Raw genomic sequence first — 24,670 nt, 5'->3', positions numbered from 1 at the left:
TCACTGAAAAAATGTGCGGCCAGTTCTTAGTTGTAGCACTTGAAGCAGCCGATACTCAACCTTTGTGTCGGTAGGAAACAGGTGCTTCTAAGTATCCATATGATATATATGTACCAGTATTCTGTAAGTACACGAAACTCATCAGTAACAACCCTGCAACGGTTCCAGAATTTCAGCCTGCAAGAATTTAAATTATTTTTGAAGAAATGGTAGAAAATTGGGCAGTGTTGCAATTGCTGGGCTGGTTAAAGCTGCATCTGAGCTGCTCTTGACAGTTCCAGAGTAAGTTACAGTACAGCTCTTTAGTGTATGTTAGTTCCCTCTTCTCTTTCCATCTGGAGTTAAATCCTAGGAATTCAAGTCACAGCTTAGAATCATGGAATTTGCTGAGATGGAGGGGGCCCATCAGGATCAGAGTCCAACTCCTGGCCCTGTGCAGGACATCCCAAGAATCACGCCGTGTGCCTGAGAGCATTGTCCCTGTGAACAACAGGGACCATACAGGGTGAGAATTAAGTTGATAGACAATTGTATGTAGAAGCAACTTCCCAGAGTATCCCTCTAGGATACAGGCTTTATCCAAGTCTTCAGTATGAACTTCCTACATAATTTCAACTTTTTTTTTTTTTTTTTTTTTTTTTTTTAATAGCAGTAATACTTGTTTCACTTCAAAGTTCACATGCACACCTGGCTTAAAATAAAACCTCAACTGTGTCAGCAATTTACAAAAAGTCCCTTTCATCAGAGATGCACCTGCATACACACATTAGTAGGGTCTCAGATTCCCAGCCTTCCTGGCTTGACTTCCTTTCCCCTGTAATCTTCAGCTCTCAAGATCATACCTCTGTGGGTGATGGAAGCAAGCAGAGATCAGATTTGTTGATTCTATGTCTCCTCCTCATTCCTTTCTTAAAGGTTGAAGTGAGAGAAGATGACAAGGAGTCAGTCAATTAACAGTTCTTCCTAGATTTAGAACATAAGCACAGAGCTCACCACTGCAGAGAACATCTTCATCAAAACCTGTTCTTATACATGTCAGAGAGAGATACTTGAAGGTAGTATTTATTTTTTCAGTTTACAGGTGATATGTCATTTACAAAAAAATTACAGACAATGCATCCTTTCAGTGCAGTTTCAAACTAGTTGAAGAACAGGCAAAAGTCTGTGATGATTTGGAATGCTAGTAATTGACAGCACATGCTTTTTTCCCTTAATTGATTGGGTGGGGTAAGGAATGGGGTACAGATGGGGTGATGAGGAGAAAATGCCAATGTAAATAAGGCCATGCGAATAAAAACTCCTTTGAGAACAGGACTCCTCAGTCTGGCATATTTTTGTTCTTGGGTACTTGATGCACAGATCGGAAGTTGGAGAAGACATTTGACATTTGTTGTGTTCAGTGCCCCTAGAAGCCGCCAGTACCTTCCCATATCTTCAATTCTACACCATGCTATGATTTCAGATCACCTAATGAGCTACTAAAATAATGGTTAAATCTTTATGTCTACTCTCCACCATTTGAATACTCAACCGTAGTTGCTGGGAGAAAGGAAGGTCAAGTTGAAAATGCAAGCTGCTGCTGTATGGTGGCACAACTACAGACCAAGACAGTTTGACTACAGCATCATTCCTTTCTTTAAAAGGTTAAATACATTAGACAATTCACCACGAACAAATCTATGATTTCAGGATGGAAAGAAGCCCGAACTAGTGCATCATAAATTAAGCTACATCATTTGCATGAGGTCTATCCAGCCACATCAGTCCAGGGAAAGGGAAGATGGACTGACTGACTTCCACACCAGAAAGATCAACCCAAAGCAAGAGAGCCTTCTGTGAAGTTCCTAAGAGGAAAACTATTTCATAATTTGCCCATCTGCTGTATGCAGCACCACTGCTTCCTTTCTACAGTATTTGTAATCTTGGACAAGACAGGGTCTACAGAACAAGGAAATGAGTGCAGATTGCAAATCCATTATTGGAAGTTTGAGCCTATGCTTTGTTCCTTATCTCACTTAATCCTGCCAAGGGGCTCCTAAAAGGAGATCAGAACTCAGCAGCCTCTAGAGACGGAAGAGAATTTAGATAGTCTATCAGCTGCTACATTTATGCAAAAGCATCAGAGATTACAAAGATGATATGCAAGCATGACCTTACCTTTTGGAGCTTGACTCCCAGCAGTGCTTTCTGTTCTTGAAAGTCCCTCCGAACCCTCCAGAACAATTTCCCGTGACATTCAAGTAAGGACTGCTGCACAGGAATACATTCTTTCTTCCAGTAAAGTCTACACTGAAGCAGTGTTACCTGACCTCCTTCCCCAGCCAACCTTTTTCCTAGCTCTCCTATGCAGTACTCTAGGGCTTTCTGGGGTTAAAAAAAGGACTGTCAAATTAATTCCCTGATAGCTGCCACAGGACTATTTCTAAGTAAATTATGCAGAGGGTGGAAGGGGATTTAAGGGAAGATTGTGCATGCTTGCATATGTTTACAGGGATCCTCTCCACATTTACTGACTTTAAAAAAACATCTATTATTAAAGTTTGAAAATTAATTTTTGCAAAATTAAAATCAACCCTCAAGGATTAATTGGATATAAAAAAGAAACCTATTTTACAGCACTGACTAGTATTACCTTTAAAATCAACAGGAAAAAAACCCCACATGCTGTAATATTATTTGATAAAGCAAAAATCGCCCACAACATAATCACCCAAAATGAACCAGTGTGAAGTTTTTATTTGCATGGCCAAAATATGTTCCTTTGGTTCCCCTGCAACTTTATTTCCCTTAAAACACTCTAAGGTTTTTGCTGCAGAAGGAACAAGATGCAGCACTGCATACTTCCTTGAACAACCACTCCCACAACACCTAAACATTTAACAGATGTAGCAAATGACAACACCACGAACGGGAAAAAACTAAGTTCCACCATTCAGCATGGTCTGCAACAGCGTCTTCAGGGCTGGCTGAAGTGGGCAACTTCACTTTGGAAGGTAATTTCCTCCTTGTTTCTTTACAGTGTTGGTGGTTTCAATCCATACTTCTTTGCAACTTCTGTCTGGGCATAGGCAGCATCACAGAGTGAGTAGAGGTGGGCCATCTCCATTTCTGATTTGGCCAGGTTGATAGCTTTGTTGAACATTTCAATGGCTTTATCCAGATTACCTCTGAAAGAAACAAAAAGTTATCCCAGTTAAGACTGCCAAAGCAATCTTGTCATCTCTAAAACATCTTTTTTCTTTCAGGACTTACACTCTCCACCATTAAAAACTTAGGAGGACTTTGGGAGGAACCACCACAAGAACTTGTGGTGACGCTGAGTAAACTCAGAGAGGTTGTTACCAAGCCTAAGCAACTAGGACAGCTGTTAAACAGCCGTGCTCTTGAGAGGCCCCACGGGTGGTGGTGCAGGACAAAATATTTTCCACAGGACACCAAGTTCACTACAAAGATAATGCTGGACAACTGAATGAAGTCTCATCTCCCCTGAAAGGACTCAGTATACAAAAGAGGAAAATTAGCACAGAGAGAAGCACATTATTTAAACAGGCAAACGCTTGCAAAATTTCTCATGGCAGTAGTTTGTCTGTCCTTTAGAGGACTAGAATATTAAAAAGAGTTGACTGTACTGTCAGCTACACCCCAAACCTTTGCACAACTGCAATACAATGTTACAGAGCAGTGCATTCCTTTCTCCCCCAAGAACTGTAAATTGGAGTCCTGTTGGCTGCAGGAGAAAACAGCACAGGATCCTCAGTACAGACAGTCCAATGTCCAAGGACAACATCAGATACACACAAAGCCAGGTAATGATTAAGGAAGTCACTTTAAATGCAGAAGGAATGTATTTAAACATGCATGGACTCATCTGCACGTTGTCCATTAAGTATGAAATTGGTGATAAGAAGTTGTCAGATCATAAATCACAATTATGCCACAGAGAGTGAAGGGCTTTACCTAAGAGTTACGGAACAGAAATAAGGACTCTGGGTAAGAGCTGCCCTTACAGGATCAGGGAGAAGATCTCAAGACTTAGGAACCATGAGGAAATTGAAAGAATTTCAGAAGTAACTAAGACGTGTAAACACTGCAATTCAGCATTACCTTTGCACTTCAATCGTTCCCATGGTCTCATATGCAAAATCACATTTGTTATCAATTTCAATGGCCTTGCTTATGAGTTCTAATCCTTTGTCTAAATCTTGCTTCCACTGGAGCTGAAGTAAACTACAAGAGAGACAATTTCAAACAGGCTTCACAAACTCTTCCAAAACCCTCATCAGGGTAAGCAAAACCATCTCAAATGTGTAATGTATTTAATTTCTAAGGCAGGTACACAGTAACCTAGTAACTTCACAACTTTTAAAAACACCTGTGTGAAAGTCACTTTCAATAAGCCACTTTACTGCTCTAAAAATTTTTTTTCCCAAAAGGACTTGGTACATGTTGTTTTCTAAAAGAAAAAACTTCAACACAAAGCTGAAGCTAACAGGGCTAAAGGAAAAGTCATATCTACTTCAAGCAGATACTCAATTTAGCAATGAATGCTGATGAAACTTTCCTGAACCTTATTTGCAGCTTTTTCAAGACAAAATATAGAAATACATTTAAGAGCACAAAGATGCTTTCACAGTTGTTTTTCCTGGCTAAACTTCTAAACATAAACATTAAATTCAGGTTGATTCATCTAAATACACCAACTGCTCTCAACCAAAAGGACTGCAAATTCAATACATACCCTTTATGAACATATGTAGTGGCATTGTCTGGCTCAAGGTCAATGCATTTATCATACATTTCATCAGCCTTGCCAAACTGCTGTTGATCAGTTAGTGCCTGAATCAAAAGAGAAACCTGTTTGTCAATAAGCAACCAAAGCATGCACTCTGCACTCAGCTAATTCTAATTAAAATTATATTGACAATGTGAGACTGGATGTAGTTCATTTATGGTAGAGCAGGCCAGGCACATCAGTTACCAGAGTTAAGTTTCAAAATTGAGGCTTTTTTGAAAGCTTCTGTGCTTTAAGTGCACAAATTACTGACCAGAGTGTCACCTGTAATGGGAGATCCACAAACATACTGTGCACTGTAAATAAAAACCACGCTAAAAGTCTGTACCTGCAAGCTTCAATTCTTCCTTTTTCAAATGTACTTCTTTTAGAAGGAAATGCATATATATTTGCAACCTACTTAAAATCAGAATGTCTCATGCTTCCTACTAAAACCAGCAGTATGTTCTTAGAGAAGAAATTACAGCCTCTGTTACAAGTGTACTCCAAGCAGCTGTTCTAAACCACTACATGCCACTGATAGCAGAACAAAAATGTCAGCCTAGTTCCACACATCTGACTCTCAAGTTACCCAGAGAATCCCTGACATTCATCAGCTGAGATGCCACACACATGCAGGAAGAAGGGAATCATACAGGAATAACCTCTGCCTCCTAATAACCACTCTCAACTCTCATTACTTATATCCTGCTCCACCAATTCTCCCCGTACTTCCTCTGCCCCAGAACACCCATAACCACAAACACAAGTAGCTTATTCCAGGCAGCATCTCATCCCAAAACTTAGTGTCAAAAATCTTCATCTGTTCTTTGAAAAAATGTTATATCCAAGATAAAAAGTACAAAAAGAATGCAGCATTTTCTTTAAGAGGTAGAAAAACATACCTGAGCATAGAGTGCATAGCCCTCGGCACACTTTGGAAATTTTTTAATGACATCTTCAAAGCCTTTCATGGCTGCTTGCACAGTCAAAGCATTACTTCCTGTATAAGCCTGGCGATACTATTCCAAGGAAAAAAAAAAAAGAAAAAAAATTACACCATCACCAGATTAAAAAAAGGCTGATCAGGCCTCTACCTACCTCCCAAAGAGTTGTCTGCATCATAATAATTCTGAGTTATTTTACATAAGCTGAGAGAATTGGGATTGTTCAGCCAGGAGAAGAGAAGGCTTTGGGGTGATCAAATTGTGGCCTTCGTATATCTGAAGGGAGTCATGAGGAAGATGGAGAGGGATTTTTTACAAACAGCATGTAGTGACAGGACAAGGGGGAATAGATTCAAATTGAAAGACAGTGGGTTTAGATTGGATATTAGGAAAAAATTCTTTATTGTAAAGGTGGTGAGACACTGGAACAGTGCCCAGGGAAGCTGTGGATGCCTCATCCATGGTAATGTTCAAGCTCAGGTTGCATGGGACTCTGAGCAACCTGGTCTTGTGGAAGGTGTCCCTGTTCATGACAGGGGAGTTGGAATGAGATGATCTTTGAGATCCCTTCCAAACCAGGCCACTATATGATTTTGTGCTAAGTTCCAGAAGGTGACAAGCCTGTACATCCTACCAAATCAGTTTTTGGGAACCTACCACATGTCCAGGTGTCTGGACTTGGAGAGGAAAATGGGTGACAGAAGTCATAAGGCCTGGTAATTGTGACTCTATTTCAAATGCTTAGAAATTCCAGACTTGGCATTCCTCCATGTTCACACCATGCAGAGCTGTCCTGACAAGATTCTTGCACACTGAGTCATTGTACTAGCTTGAAATAGTTTGTTTTCCATTTCTTGATGATGACTGTTTTCCAAAATAGTAAAGCTTTATTAAAATCAATTTTATGTGCTCCAATTAGAATCAAGATTTTTGTTCCTCTCCCACAGAACAGGAAAAATGTTCTCCTGTTTAAACAATGTTTCAGACGGAAAGCAGCAAACCCATATTCCAACTGAAGAAACTGTTGCATTATTTCTTTACCTTATTATTAAAAGACAGAGATGTATGTTGCCCTACTTTCCTGTTAAATTGGAATTACCCAGAGAACCACAGTGTTTTCCAGAACTCTTTAAAGCAAAAGCACCCAGATAAACCCCAGCACGTTACCTACCAGAGCGAAACATTTCTGTGCTTGCGCCAAGGCAGAGTTGGGTCGCAATCGGATACATTCATCAAAGTCTTCCACAGCCTCCTCAATTTGGTCAAGCAGGATTTTCAGCTAGCCAGAATGAAAGAAAATCCTATTTCTCTATTTCATCTGTGCTTCAGACACTCATATGATAATTCAATTAGCATCAGTTACTCATATCATCTCCAGCTCAGTTGCAGAACGGTCTAGAAACCTACAAAACCCACAACTAGAGATCCCTGTCATAATGTATTATCAAAGCCACTGATGGCTTTGGTTACCTGCACAAGCAGGCAATGACCCTGTGTAGGGATTGAGAATGCTTGCATTTTAAACTGTTGCCATCACTGCATCAGCATTATCACCAGTCTCCAAAATTATGCCGTGTTTTCTCAAGTTGTTTTGCCTCTCTTGTAGACAGTATCTGTGGACTATTTGGACACTGAAACATTTCAGCTTCTCTAGCTTGTATTTCAACTTCTTTTGTTGGATTGGTTTTATTTTTTTATTTTGTTTTGACATTCTTACTCCTCCGCAGGAGCAGAGTTCACTTCATCATTCTCTTACTTAACTGTGAAGCCAGTGTAAAACACAAACTTTCAATCTGCAGAAAACTTTCGTTCCATTCAGTCAACACATAGCACCATTTTCATTTCTGAGCACTAAAGATATCTAACAAATTCATGGAGAAAAACCCTTGATCCATGGAAGTCTTCCTTACAAATATGACTTAGCCTGTCTGCATATTCCAGTGTTCCTTTTTTATTTCTAGCACCATTCATCTTATACGTCTGTGGCAGCAGGCTTCTCTAGGACTAGAAATTAGTCAAGAACACAGCAGTGTCACAAGGCAGAGAGGGATGCGCTGAAGAGATCCAGGCCCAGGACACAGGGCCGCAGGTGTTACCAGGGACACGCTTCCTCTGCTGTAACAAAGCTTCCTGCTGTGCAGATGATGCTCTACCATCCAGGCCCCTTCACAGAACAGCTTTTATCTGCTGTAAATGTACACAAACCCCAGTACTTCTAAGTCTCAGTTCATACTGACAGAGGGCTTTCCTATGGCCATAAAAATAAACTGCTTCTGCCTGACCTGAACCTCCAAAACAGACTGTGTGTTTATCCCACAAAAGTTCCCAATTAGGAGCTCATGTTTTTCTGCCACAAACAGTATAAAATGTCTCCAACGACACCGTTTTTCCTTTCAGTGCATACTGAAATAGCCAAGTGTTGGGACCAAGTCTCTGAGGTTTCTTACTTGTCCTCGATGGTGGTAAACGTCAGCATTCTGAGGATCGATGTCAGCAGCCATGTTGAAGTCCTGAGTGGACATCACAGGCTGCTGCTGCTGCATGTACATACTGCCCCGTTTGATCAGAGCGTTGGCTCGCAGCTGCAAAACATGGTCAGGGAAACATCAGCCACCCCAGCCTTCCTCCGCGTTTAAGGCTCCGTTACAACCACAGTACGTTTTTCATTTGACTAGCTTCTCCCACTGACAGGATTCAATTATTCTAAGCAGGAATAAGTTTCATATTGACCCTAAGTGAATGAGCTCCCTTACTTAATTTCAAAAATGTCAGCCTACGCTTCTATCTCAAGTGGATTTCCAAGCCCCCCACAAAATCCTTCTCAATTCCTATGTTACAAATACGTCAGCATTTTCCGAAGCAGCTGAATATGCAAGTGCAATTAAGGTTTTTCACTTATGTAGAGTGGATAAGCCTCCAATTCATTCAACTTCCCCCATTCTTTAGTTTGTGCTGCTTATCACCTTTAGTTTGCACAACTCACTACAGCTGTCTCAAAAATCAACAAGCCCTTAAAAAAAACCAATTTATCAGTAACAAAACAGTAAATAAACCAGGATATTCCCATTAATGAATCTGAAAATTTGGACAAACAACTTCTTGAAGTATATTGCAAGTTTATCATCTAACTTCTCAATCCCAACTAAAGTCCAGCTGTGACAGATTCTTACCTTCACATTTGCATCTTCCATGCTGATGACCTGATCTAGGTCTGGTTTGGCAGCACTTGCATTGCCAATAAGTAAGTAGAAAGTAGCTCGCAGAAGCAAAGCTTCTGCCATGTATTTTCCCTTTGCTTCAATTTCTTTTGTGCTTTCACTGATAATTTTGTCATAGTTCTCTTCTTCCATATATTGTTTTGCTCTCAAATAGCCAGAGCTGTAAATGATGTAAGAACAGTTGTATATATACATGCATTCACTGAACACTGCAATTTCCATTCAGATGTTTCATCAAATCATTACAAATACTAACTTGTGCTATACTTTCACAACACGAGCATAATCCCATTGGAACATCCATTCCTGGATGGAGCCATCATAGATGGAAAACAATTTGCACAAAGACTGGCCAAATTACATTAGAAATAAAGAAGAAAATGTTTTAAAGATTTTGAATGTAAGCTTCATTTGCCTCTTGAGGGTTTTTGTCACATGAAGAACAGTCAGAATTTCTGGTTTAAAACAAGAGGATTGAATTCACGGACAGGAATGTGACATGTTAAACTTAGCAACGTGCAGCTTGTATGTGGAAGAAATTATTTAATAGCAAAAAATCACAGCACTGCCTTGTTCTCAGCCATATCCTGGATTCAGTGAATCTGCCTGCAGATCACGACATTCCCTCTTACTTTAAAAAAATTCATAATGCTGTTTGCAATGGTTTGCAAGCTGACAGCACTGCTATCTTCCAAAAATAATCTGGAAAGTAGCAAAATAAATTAAAGAACCATTGATGTGGTGCTCAGGCTCCACTAAAAAAATACAAAACAAAACCACAAAACCAAGTTTTTCAATGCCAGAACAAACTTTTCATTTATGGGCAATTTGATTCCAGAAAGATAAAACACCCTTTCCGCCTCAGTTGCTGTAAATGCATGTTTTCATTTATAAATCCCCTTTTCCCAGCTCATCTTCTCCCTGCCAGTCCAAAGGCTAACTTGCTCTTTTCCTTGGAAACGCTCCTTCAGTATAAAATATTCCTTTCCCCCAAAGCATCATTCAGCCTTCTCCAGTTCTCCCATCTCCTAAGATTTACTGTGATACTGTTGTAAATATTCAGCATATTTTCCCAGTCTCATTGTCTTTCCTCTACTTATTACAAGCCTGGAACTAGCCCGTCAGCTTTCACTAAGGTCTCACTTGCAATATTGATATCATTTATATCAAAGGAATCTCCATGCCAAGTACTGCACAAACAGCAGCGCGTTACACTGAGCAGAATGTCCCAATCACTGAAAACTTAATTCCAGTACCAAACAATTCTTAACTGGACTGTACACTCACTTTTCTTTTACTTCAGAAGCCTCTCCCTCCTTGTCCTTATCTTCATCTGATTTCTCACCCTTAAGCAAAGGTTGGGAAATTATATCATCTGTGAAAGAACTGAAGTAGGATTTAATGAACTGTGGTGAGGGCATCAGAGGCTCCCGATTCTGAAACAGAGAAAGGTAATTCCAAGTCATTAGGTGGTAAGGTCTGATGGTAAAGATGGAAATGGATAGCAAACATGACCATTAAAAAAACCACAAAAAACTGATGGAAGAACCAATGTTTCACTATGTCATCTGATAGCCCGATGTTTTTGATTTGCCTTTTTGATGTTTAGGGTTTCTTTAAACTTCAGATCACAATGCAATACCCATAACCAGTGAAAACAAAATGATGATATCTGGGGAGGAGGAAGATTGTATCTTTCCACATATGTGGCTAGAAATAAGGACTCTTAGGATATCATAAGACATTGGGTAGATGTACTAAAGCATTGGGTGTGCACATAAACTGAGTGAAAAATGCAAGCTGGTGATCTAAGCATGAGCCTAAATTAAAGCAGATTCTGAATGGCAGTTTTCTGCTTTCTTCAACTTGTCCAAGAGAAGCTGCTGTCATTGTTACAATGGAGACTAATGAGGCAATACCCTAGTTCTGTGTGTAATTTGGCCCAGGCACCACACATTTTACTTAAAGTCCCAGAAGTAACACCTCTCAGGTAATGAATCTTTTCTACAACCAAAAAATATTTCTTGTTTAAAATAAACTGCACACAACAATTACGATTCAATCTCTCCTGCAGGAAAACACGGAATGCACTCTTCTGAAGCACACATATCTATGTCCACCACACTCATAACACTTTTGTTGTGACTATTTGTTGTACACCTCTACACTACACATTTATATGAATTTCTGTAGGAAAGAAATTGAGCATCTCAAAACCAACACAGGATTTCAGTACTTGAACCACCATCAAAACACAAGCAAGAATGCTTTAGTAATAACCAGGAACGTGTTAATATCTGTCCCAACCTTTTTGTAAACCTACAGCCACTTAAAAAGACTGCTCCTGGCTACCCCTATGCTTTCACAGTTCTCTCCTCTGCAGTTTCCAAACATTCAGGCATGGATGTCTGTTCCAACACACCCAGTTTCCAAGAAGTTGCAAGTTCACAAAAGCCCTATGTAGGGCAGCACACCAACTTAGGGTGTCTCCTGAATGTCGTAACAAAATTCATTCTTAAAGGGAAACAACTGCTAGAAGTAGATCTCTCTTCCCTGCTGAGGTTCCAAAAACTGTGGAGAGGTCCCAAAGGCAAATAACATTGGTACAATGGCAGCTTTGTAGAAACCAGCTTGTGTCGCTTCTTACGCTTGAGCAGATGAAGACAGTGACTTGTTTACAGCAACTGACAGAACGCCAACAAGCGACTTTTCAACAACTGGTCAGGTGAAATAACAATTCCTCAGCAGTATCACAAGTCCTACCTTGTACTTCTCTTTGGCCTTTTCTTTTCCAAGGAGTTTAAGAACTTTATCAGCTAATAACATACTTTGCTGGTTTTGGAAGGCTTCTAAAATGCAGACTGCTGTGACATCTAGGAAACAACGTACAAAAGTGAGATTAAAGGAATTCTGACAGTCATTGAAGTACACTATAAAATGTGCCACTGAGTACAATGAGGCACTGCTAAACTAATGCACGTCCTGTTCTCAGGCAAAAGCTTCTGTTCCCAGTTTGCTGTATTTACTGTATTTTTCAAGACACATATTTGTATCCAAAATGATCTTCCTGGGATAAAAGGACTTCATGACAATGAATGAAAAGAAACTACATTTATTTTTCTGTTCATGTTTTTATCTAGAGACAAACACACTTAAATCAACAGTGAAAATGTATATGTCTATCAGGAACTGTCAACATTTTGAAACTTTGAGGAGAATAATTACATTCATATGATGTTTGCATTAAAAGTCCTAACACAACTTCTCTGCTGGGACTGGTCTTTATCTTCTACTTCTAAAATTCACATTCAGTCCCATCACATTTCACTCCTTAGTTTAAGAAATCTGCCTAAATTCTATCTCAAATTTTTCTGCTCACCTCTGTGACTTTGGAAGGGAGCAAGGAGAAATACCTTGCTGGCCTATTTAAAGTGCCAGCCCCTATCACATGGCTTTCATTCACACAGAGAAACCTCTGCAATGTTAACCCACTGCTGCCTGAGTGAAATGCACTCTTACCACACACAGTTTCTCTGGATCCTCTACTCAATGCAATGCTACCACGGGTTTTCCCTGTTTTGTTTTCATTTAAACATTAGTGAGAATGGACAGAGCCTGGACTTGAAATTCAAGCAGTGTATTGTCTGAATATGCTTGAAAAGTAATTGTCTTGCCTTGGAGTTTTAGTATATTTCTCAAGTTCTACACTGCTAGAGGGACTATTAAGCCATCACTTATACAGAAACTCCCTGCACTCCTGCATGGTCAGGAGGCACATCAGAGCACCTGGGAAAATATGGAAAATACCCCCAGAAAGAACATATACAAACCCAGGAGACATGCTCTGCCCCAAGACTGCTGCACTCCAGGCTTGGCTGCAGCAGCAACATTCTCAAATTATACTGCCAGGGATCACTGGAGGAGTTTTCTGCTGGTTGTGGCTGGGGGTTTGAGGTTGGTTTGGTTTTGTTTTCGTCTGCTACATGGGCATACCCTAGTTCCTGGGATTTTACTGGCCATATGTGGTTGGCAGGTAAAAGCAAGGTTATAGAAAAACAATTAAAAAAACCAAACCAAAAGAAAAAAAAAAAACCAAGAAAGCTTCAGATCTGAAAAAACTGCGAGCCAAAAAATCAAATAGAAATCAAGGCTGAAAACTGACATTGTCACTAATCTTACTGCTATTAGCACTAAAAAGAAGTTATATTTAAAACTGTCCTACTGTCACAGGGACACTTGACCTCTCTTGGGGCTTTTATCACCTTGGAGCTACATAAGGCTTAGATTTTATTACACCATTCTGGAAGTGTAGCTGATACACGGTGGTCACAAAGGAATGCACTAAATGAACGAAGTTGTCCTTTTCTGGCCACTGTGATCTCAAAGGGCATAAAGGCATTCTGCCAGCAGGTAAACAGATAGATAAAATTTCCACATCTAATTTACCTTCTAATTTGGCAGACCTAATTCCTAGCTGTTACACATAATGAAACTGATTTAACAGTTAGATTTGCCAGCCAAAGCACTGCCTTATTTTCTGTCCTTCTCTGATAATGAGCACAGCTGAACATCTCGTGTCTTTTAACCTAACATCAGCAGGAATGATTTCACTTGATGAAATTTATAAGGGTAATTTCAAGCGGTGTACTGTAGCTGAAAAGTGGCTGTGAGACAACACATCTGACCTGCAGTTCTTAATTTCCATGGCTCCTCAGTGACATATTCCTGACAGTTCAAAATGTATTCTGTTTACGAATAGCATTGGAAGGACTTGACACAGTAATTTCTTCCAAATACAAAGTATTAATATTAAAAACAAAATTCAATCTGTTCTGGTTTTCATAAGCTATGCACCAGAAAAAAATCCTACTGAAGCTGTTTCCCCTCTAATAACTGTCCAATGCATTTAAACTACTGTAATACTTTTATTTCTGACCATATATCTCTTCCTGCAAAAACACTCTCATTTCTGTAGTAGTGTGATTTCTCTAAAACAGAGAAGAAAGTCTCTTTACTACATGGAAATAGAACAACTGTTGTCCTGTCCATCAAATTAGATGAATTCTATTCTAAAGTGAAGGACTTTGATGGAAAAAGAATACCTTGAGTTGCTACAGTGACATCAATTTCTCAGCAGTCATTTCAGAAGTGAGCAGATGAAAGCTTGAGAAATGTGAAAAAGTTTCTTCCGACAAGAGAAGAATATGTATTTGCAGAAGCTACGAATGGTTTTAAATACATAATTCTGTATTACTGTAGTTACAGAAGTAAAAACAAAACATTTCCAGAAGCTGCCATCTCCAAAGCTCTCCAAAGCAGCAGAGCTAATTCCACTTTTAGGTATACACAGCATGAGCCACTCACCTTCTAAACATTCCTTCTTATTGTCCAGCTTCTCGTGGGCCTTCGCACGTCTGAAGAGAGCTTTGACATATTTAGGGTTAAGCTCAACAGCCTTTGTGCAATCTTGTGCCACTTCTGTCCATTTTTGCTGTGGGCAGAAAAACAACACAGTGAGAGGAGCCCCACTCAGCTCCTGTGTTGGCCTCCCACACCCAGAGGGCTGCCGCGCACCCGGAGGTGGCTGCGGCTCCCAGGGCTCTGCTTCTCCCTGCTTCCCTCTGCTTCTGCAAGTCCCACTGGGAGAAACTGCCTGGGCACCACTGCAAACCACCTGAACCAGAGAAGCCACACAACAGAAACGGAATTCCTACAAAATACTACACCAGACAGTGTGCAAATCCCATGGGAGAAGATAATGAGTTGATGCAAACAAGCTTGCAGGAGGTAACACTGGGACTGAAAGCCTGGCGTAAAACAACTCAAAGAAAAAGATGGAAATACAGTGGAAACAAACAAAATTACCAAGGTGCTAAACCCCTTAAAAAAGAAAAAAAAAAGTTATTCAATTTATCACAACAGGCTTTTTTAACAGAGGAACCACATACATTTGGGATTCATTAGGGCATGAATTTGTGTTAGACAAGAACTAAATCCAACACAGTCTCTCACTCGATACTTCAGACAGTACAAAGCCAACCTTTCCACTCCTTTATACAGCTCACCAACTCGTCCTCATAAGCAAATCCATCATACCATAATAAGCAACACTAGCTGACTTCTAAAATAACACCAAGTATACTCAGCTGTCGAGTAAATATTACTTCCCCATGTGCAAAATTTAGGCCCTGGCCTTTAACTAGGATTTCAATGATTTTTTTTGTTTAAAGTTTGAAGTAGCATCCTTCCAAAATATTTGGTCTTTCACCTTTCTTTCACGGTTAAACACTCAAATAGAGAGAAATAAAATTAACTTATATACAAGAAAATTGTTCCAGAGAATAAGAAACGAAAACTTTGTCTTGGAAGAACAGGATGCATAAGAATTATGTAAGACAGACTGAGTGTAGTTAACAGAAAATAATTTTTTTTATATGTAGAAAAGAATGATGAGCCCAAAAAAGATGCAACAGCGTCTTGTTGTGAAAGCAGCAGATATTATCACTTGGGACCTTTCATTGGATGAAAGTGACAAAATACAAAATTGATAATGCCACTTTTTACAATAAACACGTAATTATCTTTAATTTCTTACCAGTTGTTCATAGGCAGCAGCTCTGTTTTGATAGAAGGTAGAAAGATCAAGGTTTTTTTCAGGAGGACACAGCCTGATAGCCTCAGTATAACACTGAATAGCTAGCTCATATTTTCCTGCTTTAAAGTATTTGTTTCCTTTGTTCTTGGCTGCTTGGGCTCTACCAAGAGGACTCTGAAAAAGAAAGTGAGAGGTCAGTTCAAATTAAAAAGGCATCACAGCACACAAGCTATGCACTTTAGGGCTCATCTTCAAAGATAAAAAATGGATCTGAGTTGTAAACTGTAGCCCAGACTTCTGAAGAAAATTTCACTGATTTCAATTCCTGGAAACACACAATAATTTTCTTTTGCAAGTGTATCAGATAGGAGACAACCTTTTCACAAGATTCACTGCAATGGTAATAAATGATGCAGTGATTTCTGTTTGGAAAGCAAAAACAGATTGTAATCTTTTACATGGCTGGTGATCAGAAGAACCAATAAGGTAAGTTGTTTCTCCAAAGGCTAAATGTGCAAAGACAACAAGGCCCTCAAAGCAATTCAAACAGAAGAGTTTCCTTCTGAAATACATACAGCCTGTAAGACCAGAGGTGATTCATCAGACTATGAATTAAATATGGAAAACACTTTGTGGAAAGACCTACTGAGCAAGACAAATAAAACCTGTAAGGAAAATAAAGCTGGTCTGCCTTTCATGCATTAGGCAAATCAACTTTATAGCTGCCTCCCCTAACAGCTTCACACACTCTCCTTCGTGCAATGACAAGTGTTGGACCATCTTAGCAGGGGATGGGAAACTTAGCTGACTGGCCCGAGATCCTGCTAAATGCATCTTTATGTTCTGCACCACACACTGATGATTTGTATTTCTGCAGAAACTAACAATGCTACCTACCTGGAACCCCTGGATTTACAAATCAGTTATCAAATCTTGTGGTTTGTAAGGGATCAGATCTAAAAATGCTCTCTCTATCCAGGGGGCATGACCCACATTCAAGAAATAAAAGCTGCAAAAGATCTTCTTCTTCTAACATTGATCTTCTCGATTTCTGCTCCACTGTCACAGCCTTGCTTCATGGACAACATTTTGGGGCAGCTCTGCCAGACCAAAATGAGCAGAAGTAGGAGCACACATGCCATTCCACCAACCTTTTTGAGGAGGGAAAGGCTGCAGAAAGGGGGCAGGAGTGCCTTTAACAACAGCTGCAGGATTCACTGCATATCACCTGCAGTCCAGATCATCGAAGATTTGTTGTGAATTGTCCCTGCCGCTCTTTGACCATATTTCTGCCTCCTCTACCCACTTATCCATTGCCAGGGTCAAACTGAACAGATAGAGACAACCAGACAGCTGTAACACAAATTTGAAAGAAACTTTGCATTTCATTTGCCCATTCCCCTTAATGTCTGCTCATTTCATTCCAACCTGATCAATTTTTGCATCTAAGTGATTTACTTTAAAACTGAAAACCTGAGGGGAAGCCAGGACTTGCTGTACAACCTGTCTTTTAAGACCTGGATCCCTATCCTGGCAGGAGAGAATTAGACAATGGGTACTAACCTCAGTTCCTATAAATGTAGGCATCCAAATAGAACAAAAGTATCTTAGTGGCATTCTCCTGAGGGGAGACTTACAAGTGAAACCATATAAGGGAGGGAAATTCTTAAATATCCCTACTGCCAGCAAAGCTCTCCTCTCACAAGTCATTAATCACTGGGCTCACAGGAAATCAATCTGCACCATCTTTATTGTTCACAGAACAAGGCAATCTGCAAGGCTTTCAGATTTTTCTGTTGTAAAGCTTCAAATTTAATTTGATAAAAGATTATTAACTTCACCCCATACACTGTGTGTAACTCTATGGACCTCTAAGCCACAATTAGACTGTAACTATTTTTACTGGGAAAAGTAACTATGCATCTGATAAGTTGTTTCTTTAAAACTTAACCAACGTCTCAAAAGGTTAAATTTATTTCGAGTAGGTCCTAAATTTACCTCCAAATACAACAATGCTTTTCTTTTAACAAAGAGAAGAGTTATGCATATGCTGCAAACTTAAATGCACGCTAGTCAGCTTGAATTATCCTTGTGCATTTCTAGAGCAAACTACACTAAAAATGCCTTTGCGTAATAATCTTACGAATCTTTAATCAAAACTCACTGCTGTTCCTATTGACTGGGGTCGAAAAAGAAAAACACATATGGGCCATGTTGTAACATTCATACAGGTGTTCCCAGTGTGAAAATTACTTAAGACTGCAGAGATCAAGCCTATGGGCAGCGAGATTACTACTTTATGATCACTGCCGATTGCTTCATCCCAGGGATCTCCTACCCCAACATGTGCCCCAGGCTGAGCAGGCCGTGTGCTCCATCCTAGGCACGCGGAGAGCCCTGCCCCACAGCCCTTGAGTGAAAACACAAGCTATGGATGAGGACTGTGGATACCACCCAGTGCAAGGACGGCTCCGCTGTCAGCTGTGGGAGCTGTAACTGGAAACAGCACACAGGCAGGTCTGGGGCCCTCACTGGCGCTCTGCTGGCCTCTGGGAAGCAGCAAGCCTTCAGACAAGCCTACAAAGTGCACACAACAGCGATCAAAAACTTCAGAGACTACAGACGTGAAGCCCAAGTTATTAACTCTGTTATGCGAGTAGATTTTCAGTAACAGTTGCAGGATCACAGGCCACCCGACCAATCACACAGAAATGAATCACGGAGCATTTGCTGACTCCTTGGTTACCCCCTGCTGCACCCATTGCGTGAGGCAAGAAATGTGGGGCTAAGGAGTCAGAACGTAGAGCACAACACAATAAAGTCAGCAGTAGCCCCCGAGGCAAGGAAGAAATCAACTTGTTTGTTTATGCTGCCTTAAACTAGACTGCTTGTTCTGAGATGTTTTACCTCTGCATCCTTACTCAAAGTACTCTGCTGTAGCCCCCAGTATGCACCCAAAACGCCACCAAATCCAATGTATGCTTTTGTTTGGTTTGGTGGGTTTTTTTGCTGTTGTTGGTTTGGAGGTTTTTTGGTAGCTGCTTGTTTTAAAAAATTATATTGAAGAGCTCACGTCACAGTATATGCTGCAACACCTTTTCATGATAGCACAAATAAGAATATGAAAATTAATTCTTCACATAACATCAGTTTTTGAAGGTTTATCAAGCCTTAAATTTAACCCTTACGAAGTTTTTAAGTGTATTTTTGAAAATACCTTCTCAATTGCTACACTGGACATACCCGAGATGTGTACATAAGAAACTGATTATGCAAACAAACTTCATGTACCTCATGCACAAGTAATCAAAAACTTCATTCTTCCACTTTCTTGCTGAAGTAATAATTCTAGACATTATTATCAAATTTCACTGCTTCTCCTCACCAGACCCATTGCCATCCTATGTGGCACACGGGACATTTTTTATTCCCAAGGTGAAGGTTCATATAGAGCAAGAAAAAACTCTCCAGTTTGTCATCCTCTGGTCAAAGAATCTGTTCAACAACCAAACCAGCTCAATAAAATGAATGTAAGTTCTAACAGCTCAACAAAACAACTCAGAAGTTATTTGCAGCTACACAAAAAATAACATCGCAGGACTGCTCTCAGCAACTGTTCATTAACAAGTCCTAAAACAGAGCTTAAGCCAGAGGACACTTGTGAAACTGAGTTATCTCTGGTACTTATCCAGGTACCTCAATAAGCAGATTGCTAACTGACTAAAGAATAGACAACACTGACAAAATTTTCTTAACTTCTACTTTAGCCTCAGCAAATGTTCTTTCCTCACAAAATGTTCAGAAACTCCATGTAAAACAGCAACTTAACAGCAGCAGACTGCTGGCTGCAAGAATAACAAGGCTTATTAATTCCCAGCAATGGCAATATAGTTAAACTAGCAGTTCAGAACCTTGTATATTTCAGAGAGGCTGTTATTCAGAGCACAACAAGAAATTTCCTGCCAGCCAGTGATGACAATGATTCACAACAGAAGCATGAGCAGAAAGTTTCAGCGTTTTCTTTTGGTTGAAAAGGATTTGCATGAGCCCTTGCCTGACAGATGACATGGAGGGCAACTACTGTTTCAGACATCTCAATTCAACCTGCAAAAAAAATAAAGCCTTGGTCTAGACCTATTTTTCATCCTTTCCAAGTGAGAGAACGCTCTTAATGAGATGAGCTACCAGGAAAAAAAAATCCTCTTCTCTGAATAGCTATCTTTCCACTACTTTTTTTTTTGACTAAGGTTCATCTCAAGTATTTTTTCAAACAGAGGCATTAACTGATTATAAATGATTTTAAAAGTCTCTTTAGCATGAAAACCACTATAGGAAGATGTTTACATGAGCTTTAGAAGTAAATTCAAAGCACAAGCAAGGAAGTATTATACTCTGAAAAAATGAAACGGAGTTTACAGGAAAAATTCAGAGTATTCTCAGTCAGTCACCTTCCTGCTAAACAAATTTGCCATCCACGCCTCCCATGAATAAGCCAAGAGTCCAACAATTGTTTTACTGCTATTATTCACACATTTAGGAGTTTTCTACACCTGTCCACTACAGCTAGCATGAAACAGAAGACTTACAGTAGGTTGACCGTGAGATTTATTAAGCAACAGGTGCACAGTACAATAGAAATGATGTTTTAGTTTGCTTAGATCAGTTTAGAGTAAAACCCAACGTGAGCGTATCAAGACTAAGGGGTTCAATTTGTTCATATCCTGATCTAATGTCACGGCAGTGAGAGAGGAGGCATTCAGCAATTGCTACTAAAACAGACACTGGAAAGAAGCCACGCCAGTTGGCTGCTGATCCCGCTATGTGGCCCCACAAAGGCCGAGGAGTTTGTCACGTTCACCCACCACCGCAGTCAAGGACGGTACCCAGCTCACAGGAGAGTGCACGGAGACAGGGAGCTGCTGTGGGCCCCAATGGCTTTGTCTGCAATTCACAAGGCCACCCAGCTGACCTCCTCTCACACCAAACACAGCGTTACCCTGTGAACTTGCTGAAAGAGTTAAGGGGTGAGATTTGGACTGTCACAGAGCTGCAAAAGGAATTGATTCCAACCACAGGGGAAAAAAATACTGAAGCAACCAACACATTACCTCACTGACTAACCAATGCTCACCCCCGTAAGACAAGGAGGGTATAAAAACCTGCTAAGAATTTATCATGGAATAAGTTAAAAAAAACCTGGGCACCAATTAAAGCAATATATGCAAATCACCCCGTGTTTTAGTTAAGCAATGCTCCCTACAAGCCAGGAGAGCACGTAAAAAGCATCTGCTATTAAGTGACTAAAACACATTTCATCTAAATTATAAGAAACAATGACAATTGTCATTAACAGAGGTAATTTGGTTTTATGACCTTTGAGCCATCCATAGATGCAGTTTTATCTTCATCACTTAACTGGTCCAATAATGCAAGTTCACTGTACTGTTAAAGAGCTGTGCTTACAGGAGAAGGAATCTCAAAAGTAGTTCAGCTTTTCCCAATATAGCACCTGTGCTAAGGGCTTCTGCCAGCACAATGTCAGTCACAGATCACACACTTGGCCAGTGCATCAATGTCGGGAGAATCCTCTGGTGCAGACACAGCCTGGGAAAAAAATGTGAGGCCTGTGCAGCAGGTAAAAGAAAAGCTGGAACTGCATGCAAAATAGGAACAAGTCTGAATAAAGAACAGGGAAGTTATTGGACCTTAAATATTTTTAAAGAACAAAGGAAAAAAAAATCAAATTTGTGTCTTCAGAAAGTGACCAGAATATCAAATGGATAAAGGGACTGACTTAATGAAAAGCACAAGAAAGTATGAGTCCTAAGTTACATTTATGAGTTAAAGAATAGTTAGCTGACACCGCTGTTGGTAGCAGATTCATTATTGACCTATGTGTGTACCAAAAGATTTTCCACTTGTATTTCAACTGTGAAATGAATTACCAGCTCTTATTCACTGTGCAGACTTGTCTGTGAAATCCAACTGAGTTTCAAAAAACACCCATCATGCTAGAAAGGCAGATTAATACAATACAGGCAGTTTTACAAGTGAAGCATCTGCAGTGGTTGTATTTTCAATCATGTGTCTCACCACTAATATCCATAACTAATAAAATATGAGAGGAAACATGAAATCTACATGGCATCACTGCTTTGGAGATGAGTAACAGGAAGACAATCCTCCACACACACATAAAGCAGACCTGGGAACTTGCAGCCACATTTGTTTTCCTGATGCACCTGTATTTTGACCAGCGAGATGATTATCTCTCATAATCAATCAAATCTGGTAACTTCTGCAGCTTTCCTAAGCAGTATCTGTCATTTCTTTACACTGTTAGCAATGACACTCCTCAAGAAACTTTGCATCAGGTCATACCACTCAACTTATGCTTAAATACATAGAGCCTTCTGTTAATTCCATTTGTGGAGCAACACACAGTATTTTAAACCAAATACTACGTGTTTTAAATGTTTTAAGTGCTTCCTTCCTACAACTGCAGAATGACTACAAACCCCTGGATGTTGCTGGAATTCAGAAACACAATCAAGAAACACAGAGTCAACGCACTAACAGGGAAGTCACTTCAGCAAGACAAAGGTCACGAGCAGCCTGCAAACCAGAGCTCACACGCAGCAAGCACGCTCCCATAAATATGCCAGATGCTGCTTGCCAAAGCTACCACAGTAAACAGTCTGAATTCGTCCTCTGTACACAAGTTGCTCAGTACTGCTTGGTGCCCAGGAAGGAACAAATCACTGCACTGAAGAAACTGCCTCAAGGTTCAGGTTTTACAGCTTACTGTGCTTCCAGGAATGCCTGAGAGTAGCTATGATTCACTAGCTGGGGAAGTTGCCGCCTTCCTCACCACTCCCATGTGTGCCTGCCACTGCCCGCCCAAGCGTGTCAATCTTCATCGCTCAAACCATCGAGGTTAAAACTGACTTTTTCCAGTCTCCAACAAGTGATTTTTTTTCCTCTCCTGATGATTTCATATGGGAAGCTTAAACTGTCTGACAGTTCAAAGCATTTTGGGTGATACACAAGAACTGGGGAAGAAAATGCAGCATGGGATATTCTTATCAAAGCCGATCAGTTTGTCAAATCCATGACTTTAAACATGCTTGTCAACTGCAACCTCACCTCAGTAATGCTGTGTGACTGGCAAGGTACATCTGGGACTGCAGATGTGCAGCAAGTGAATCTTAGAGGTATTTTTTCAAATACAGATACACAAGAGAACTGTGGGTCTGATTTGCACCCCAATCTTACATGTTGTCCTTGAGTTTTTGCACAGACCATTTTATCTGAAAGTTCTCAGAACGGTAATTTACAACAGGATAAATGTGTTTTGAGAGCACACCTACTCAAGCAAATTCTGCACAATGAAGTCTGCTGCATAAACTGTGTGGCTTCTATGTTTTCATGGAACATATTCAATTTTAAAACTATCTTGGTTGTGTTTTCATTCCACCTTGCTGTATCCAGCATCTCACACACAACAGATCAGAGATTTCTTTTTCAAAACACTACTCCTGGAGGAAATTTACTCACAGCTATTCTAGATCTCAGAGGCAGAGGTACTTTCCCGCTTTAGCAGCACAGATCCATGCTCAACCACTTGATGAGAAGATGCATTTGGCAATGCCTGATCTTGGAACAAACTACTCCCAATGCCTGTGTGGTGAGGGCAGAACCACAACCATTAATGCCTAGCTAAGAACTCTGTGGGTGACATAGGCTGATCACAGAGAGACATGGAGCGCCAGAAGCACAGGTGACAAATGTGATTTAAGGGACTGGAGCATCTCTCACAGGAGCAAAACCTAAAGGAGAATGGCCTGGTCAGCCTTGAGAAGAGATGGCTGAGAGGAGACCTCATCGATATCTATCAGCACCTGGAAGAAATATGTCAGAAGGACGGGTCCAGGCTCTGCTCAGTGGTGCCGAGCAACGGGACAAGAAGCAATGGGCAGAAACTGACGCACAGGAGTTCCACCTGAACGTGAGGAAGAAATTCTTTACTGTGCAGTAAAGACCGAGCACTAGAACAGGTTGCTCAGAGAGAGTGTGGAGTCTCCCTCAGCGGAGATATTCCAGACCTCCCGGACACAATTCTGTGCAATGTTCTCTGGGATGGCCCCGCTCGGCCCCGGAGGTTGGACCAGACGACCCACTGCGGGCCCTCCCGACCTGCCCGCTCTGTGATTCTGTGACCTGCCGGGCGTGTCACGCAGAGCACGACCAGGATGTCACCCGACTCCATCCCATCGGACGCCTGCTCCTCGGTCAGGACCGGCACGCTGACAACCGCTTTCCGGACGGGGCCAGAGGCCCGTCGGGCCCCGCCGCCCGCAGATCGCAGCCCGGGCATCCCCACGCCGCTCCGGGCGGCCCGGCCGGCGGCGGGACCCCGGCCCCGGCTGTCGGCGCGGCGAGCCCGGCCCCTGCCGCCGCTACAGGCGGCGCCGCTCCCCGCTCACCATCTCCTCGTGTCCGGGCCCGTCGGGCTGCCCGGAGCCGCCTTCGCCGCCGGGCCCAGGGCTCGCCCGCCCCTCGGGGGTCTTCCGCTCGCTCGCGCCCTTCCCGCGCCGCGCCGCCCGCCGCCCCCACAAGTAGATCGCGCCGGCGCCCAGCAGGACGGGCGCGCCCAGCACCAGCGCCAGCTGCCAGCGGGACAGCCCGGCGGTGCCGCCGCCGCCTCCCGGCGCCTCCACGGGCTTCGAGGCGGCCATGACGCCCGGGAGGAGGAGGAGGAGAAGGAGGAGGAGGAAGAAGGGCCGGTGGACACGCGGGGCGCGCCGGGAGGGCGCGGGCGCACCGCCGCTTCCGCCCGCCCGCAGCGCCCCCTGCCGGCGCGGAGGGGCACCCGCAGCCCCCGTGAGGGAGCCCGGGCGGGGCGGGGCTCGGGGCCAGGCTCGGGGCCGGGCTGGGGGCCGGGCTGGGGGCCGGGCTCGGGGCCGGGCTGGGGGCCGGGCTGAGGGCCGGGCTCGGGGCCGGGCTCGGCGGAGCTCCCAGGGAAAACAACGCCGGAGTGGCCTCGGGGCCGGAGTGATCCCTGTGGGAGGAGTTCTGAGCCGCTCACGCGAGAAGTGCGCTCCGCATCTGGAGTGCCGTGTCGATTTCTGGGCACCCC

The 24,670-nt window shown here is 41.9% G+C and overlaps 1 protein-coding gene across 1 annotated transcript; it reads right to left on the bottom strand.

The window, feature by feature from the left end:
• Positions 1-1,046: 1,046 nt before the first annotated feature.
• On the bottom strand, positions 1,047-24,278 carry TOMM70 (translocase of outer mitochondrial membrane 70). Its single transcript, XM_040089110.2, has 12 exons — positions 24,018-24,278; positions 15,532-15,705; positions 14,301-14,427; positions 11,700-11,809; positions 10,224-10,372; positions 8,889-9,096; positions 8,166-8,300; positions 6,890-6,997; positions 5,677-5,793; positions 4,739-4,836; positions 4,105-4,227; positions 1,047-3,167 (listed from the first exon to the last, which is right to left on the bottom strand). Exons 1-12 carry the CDS (start codon positions 24,267-24,269, stop codon positions 3,014-3,016), a joined length of 1,755 nt encoding a protein of 584 aa, XP_039945044.1. The 5' UTR covers positions 24,270-24,278; the 3' UTR covers positions 1,047-3,013.
• Positions 24,279-24,670: the final 392 nt, after the last annotated feature.

Source organism: Hirundo rustica, chromosome 2, assembly GCF_015227805.2.
Source record: "Hirundo rustica isolate bHirRus1 chromosome 2, bHirRus1.pri.v3, whole genome shotgun sequence".
Taxonomy (NCBI): domain Eukaryota; kingdom Metazoa; phylum Chordata; class Aves; order Passeriformes; family Hirundinidae; genus Hirundo; species Hirundo rustica.
This window is presented reverse-complemented; position numbering and strand designations above follow the sequence as displayed.

Coding starts and splice junctions, on each gene's coding strand:
- TOMM70 (XM_040089110.2), bottom strand. CDS start 24,269: ATGGCCGCCTCGAAGCCCGTGGAGGCGCCGGGAGGCGGCGGCGGCACC. Junction 15,706..24,017: donor GGCCCGGACACGAGGAGATG/GTGAGCGGGGAG, acceptor TTTCTTTTTCAG/AGTCCTCTTGGTAGAGCCCA. Junction 9,097..10,223: donor GCTTCTGAAGTAAAAGAAAA/GTGAGTGTACAG, acceptor CATCATTTACAG/CTCTGGCTATTTGAGAGCAA.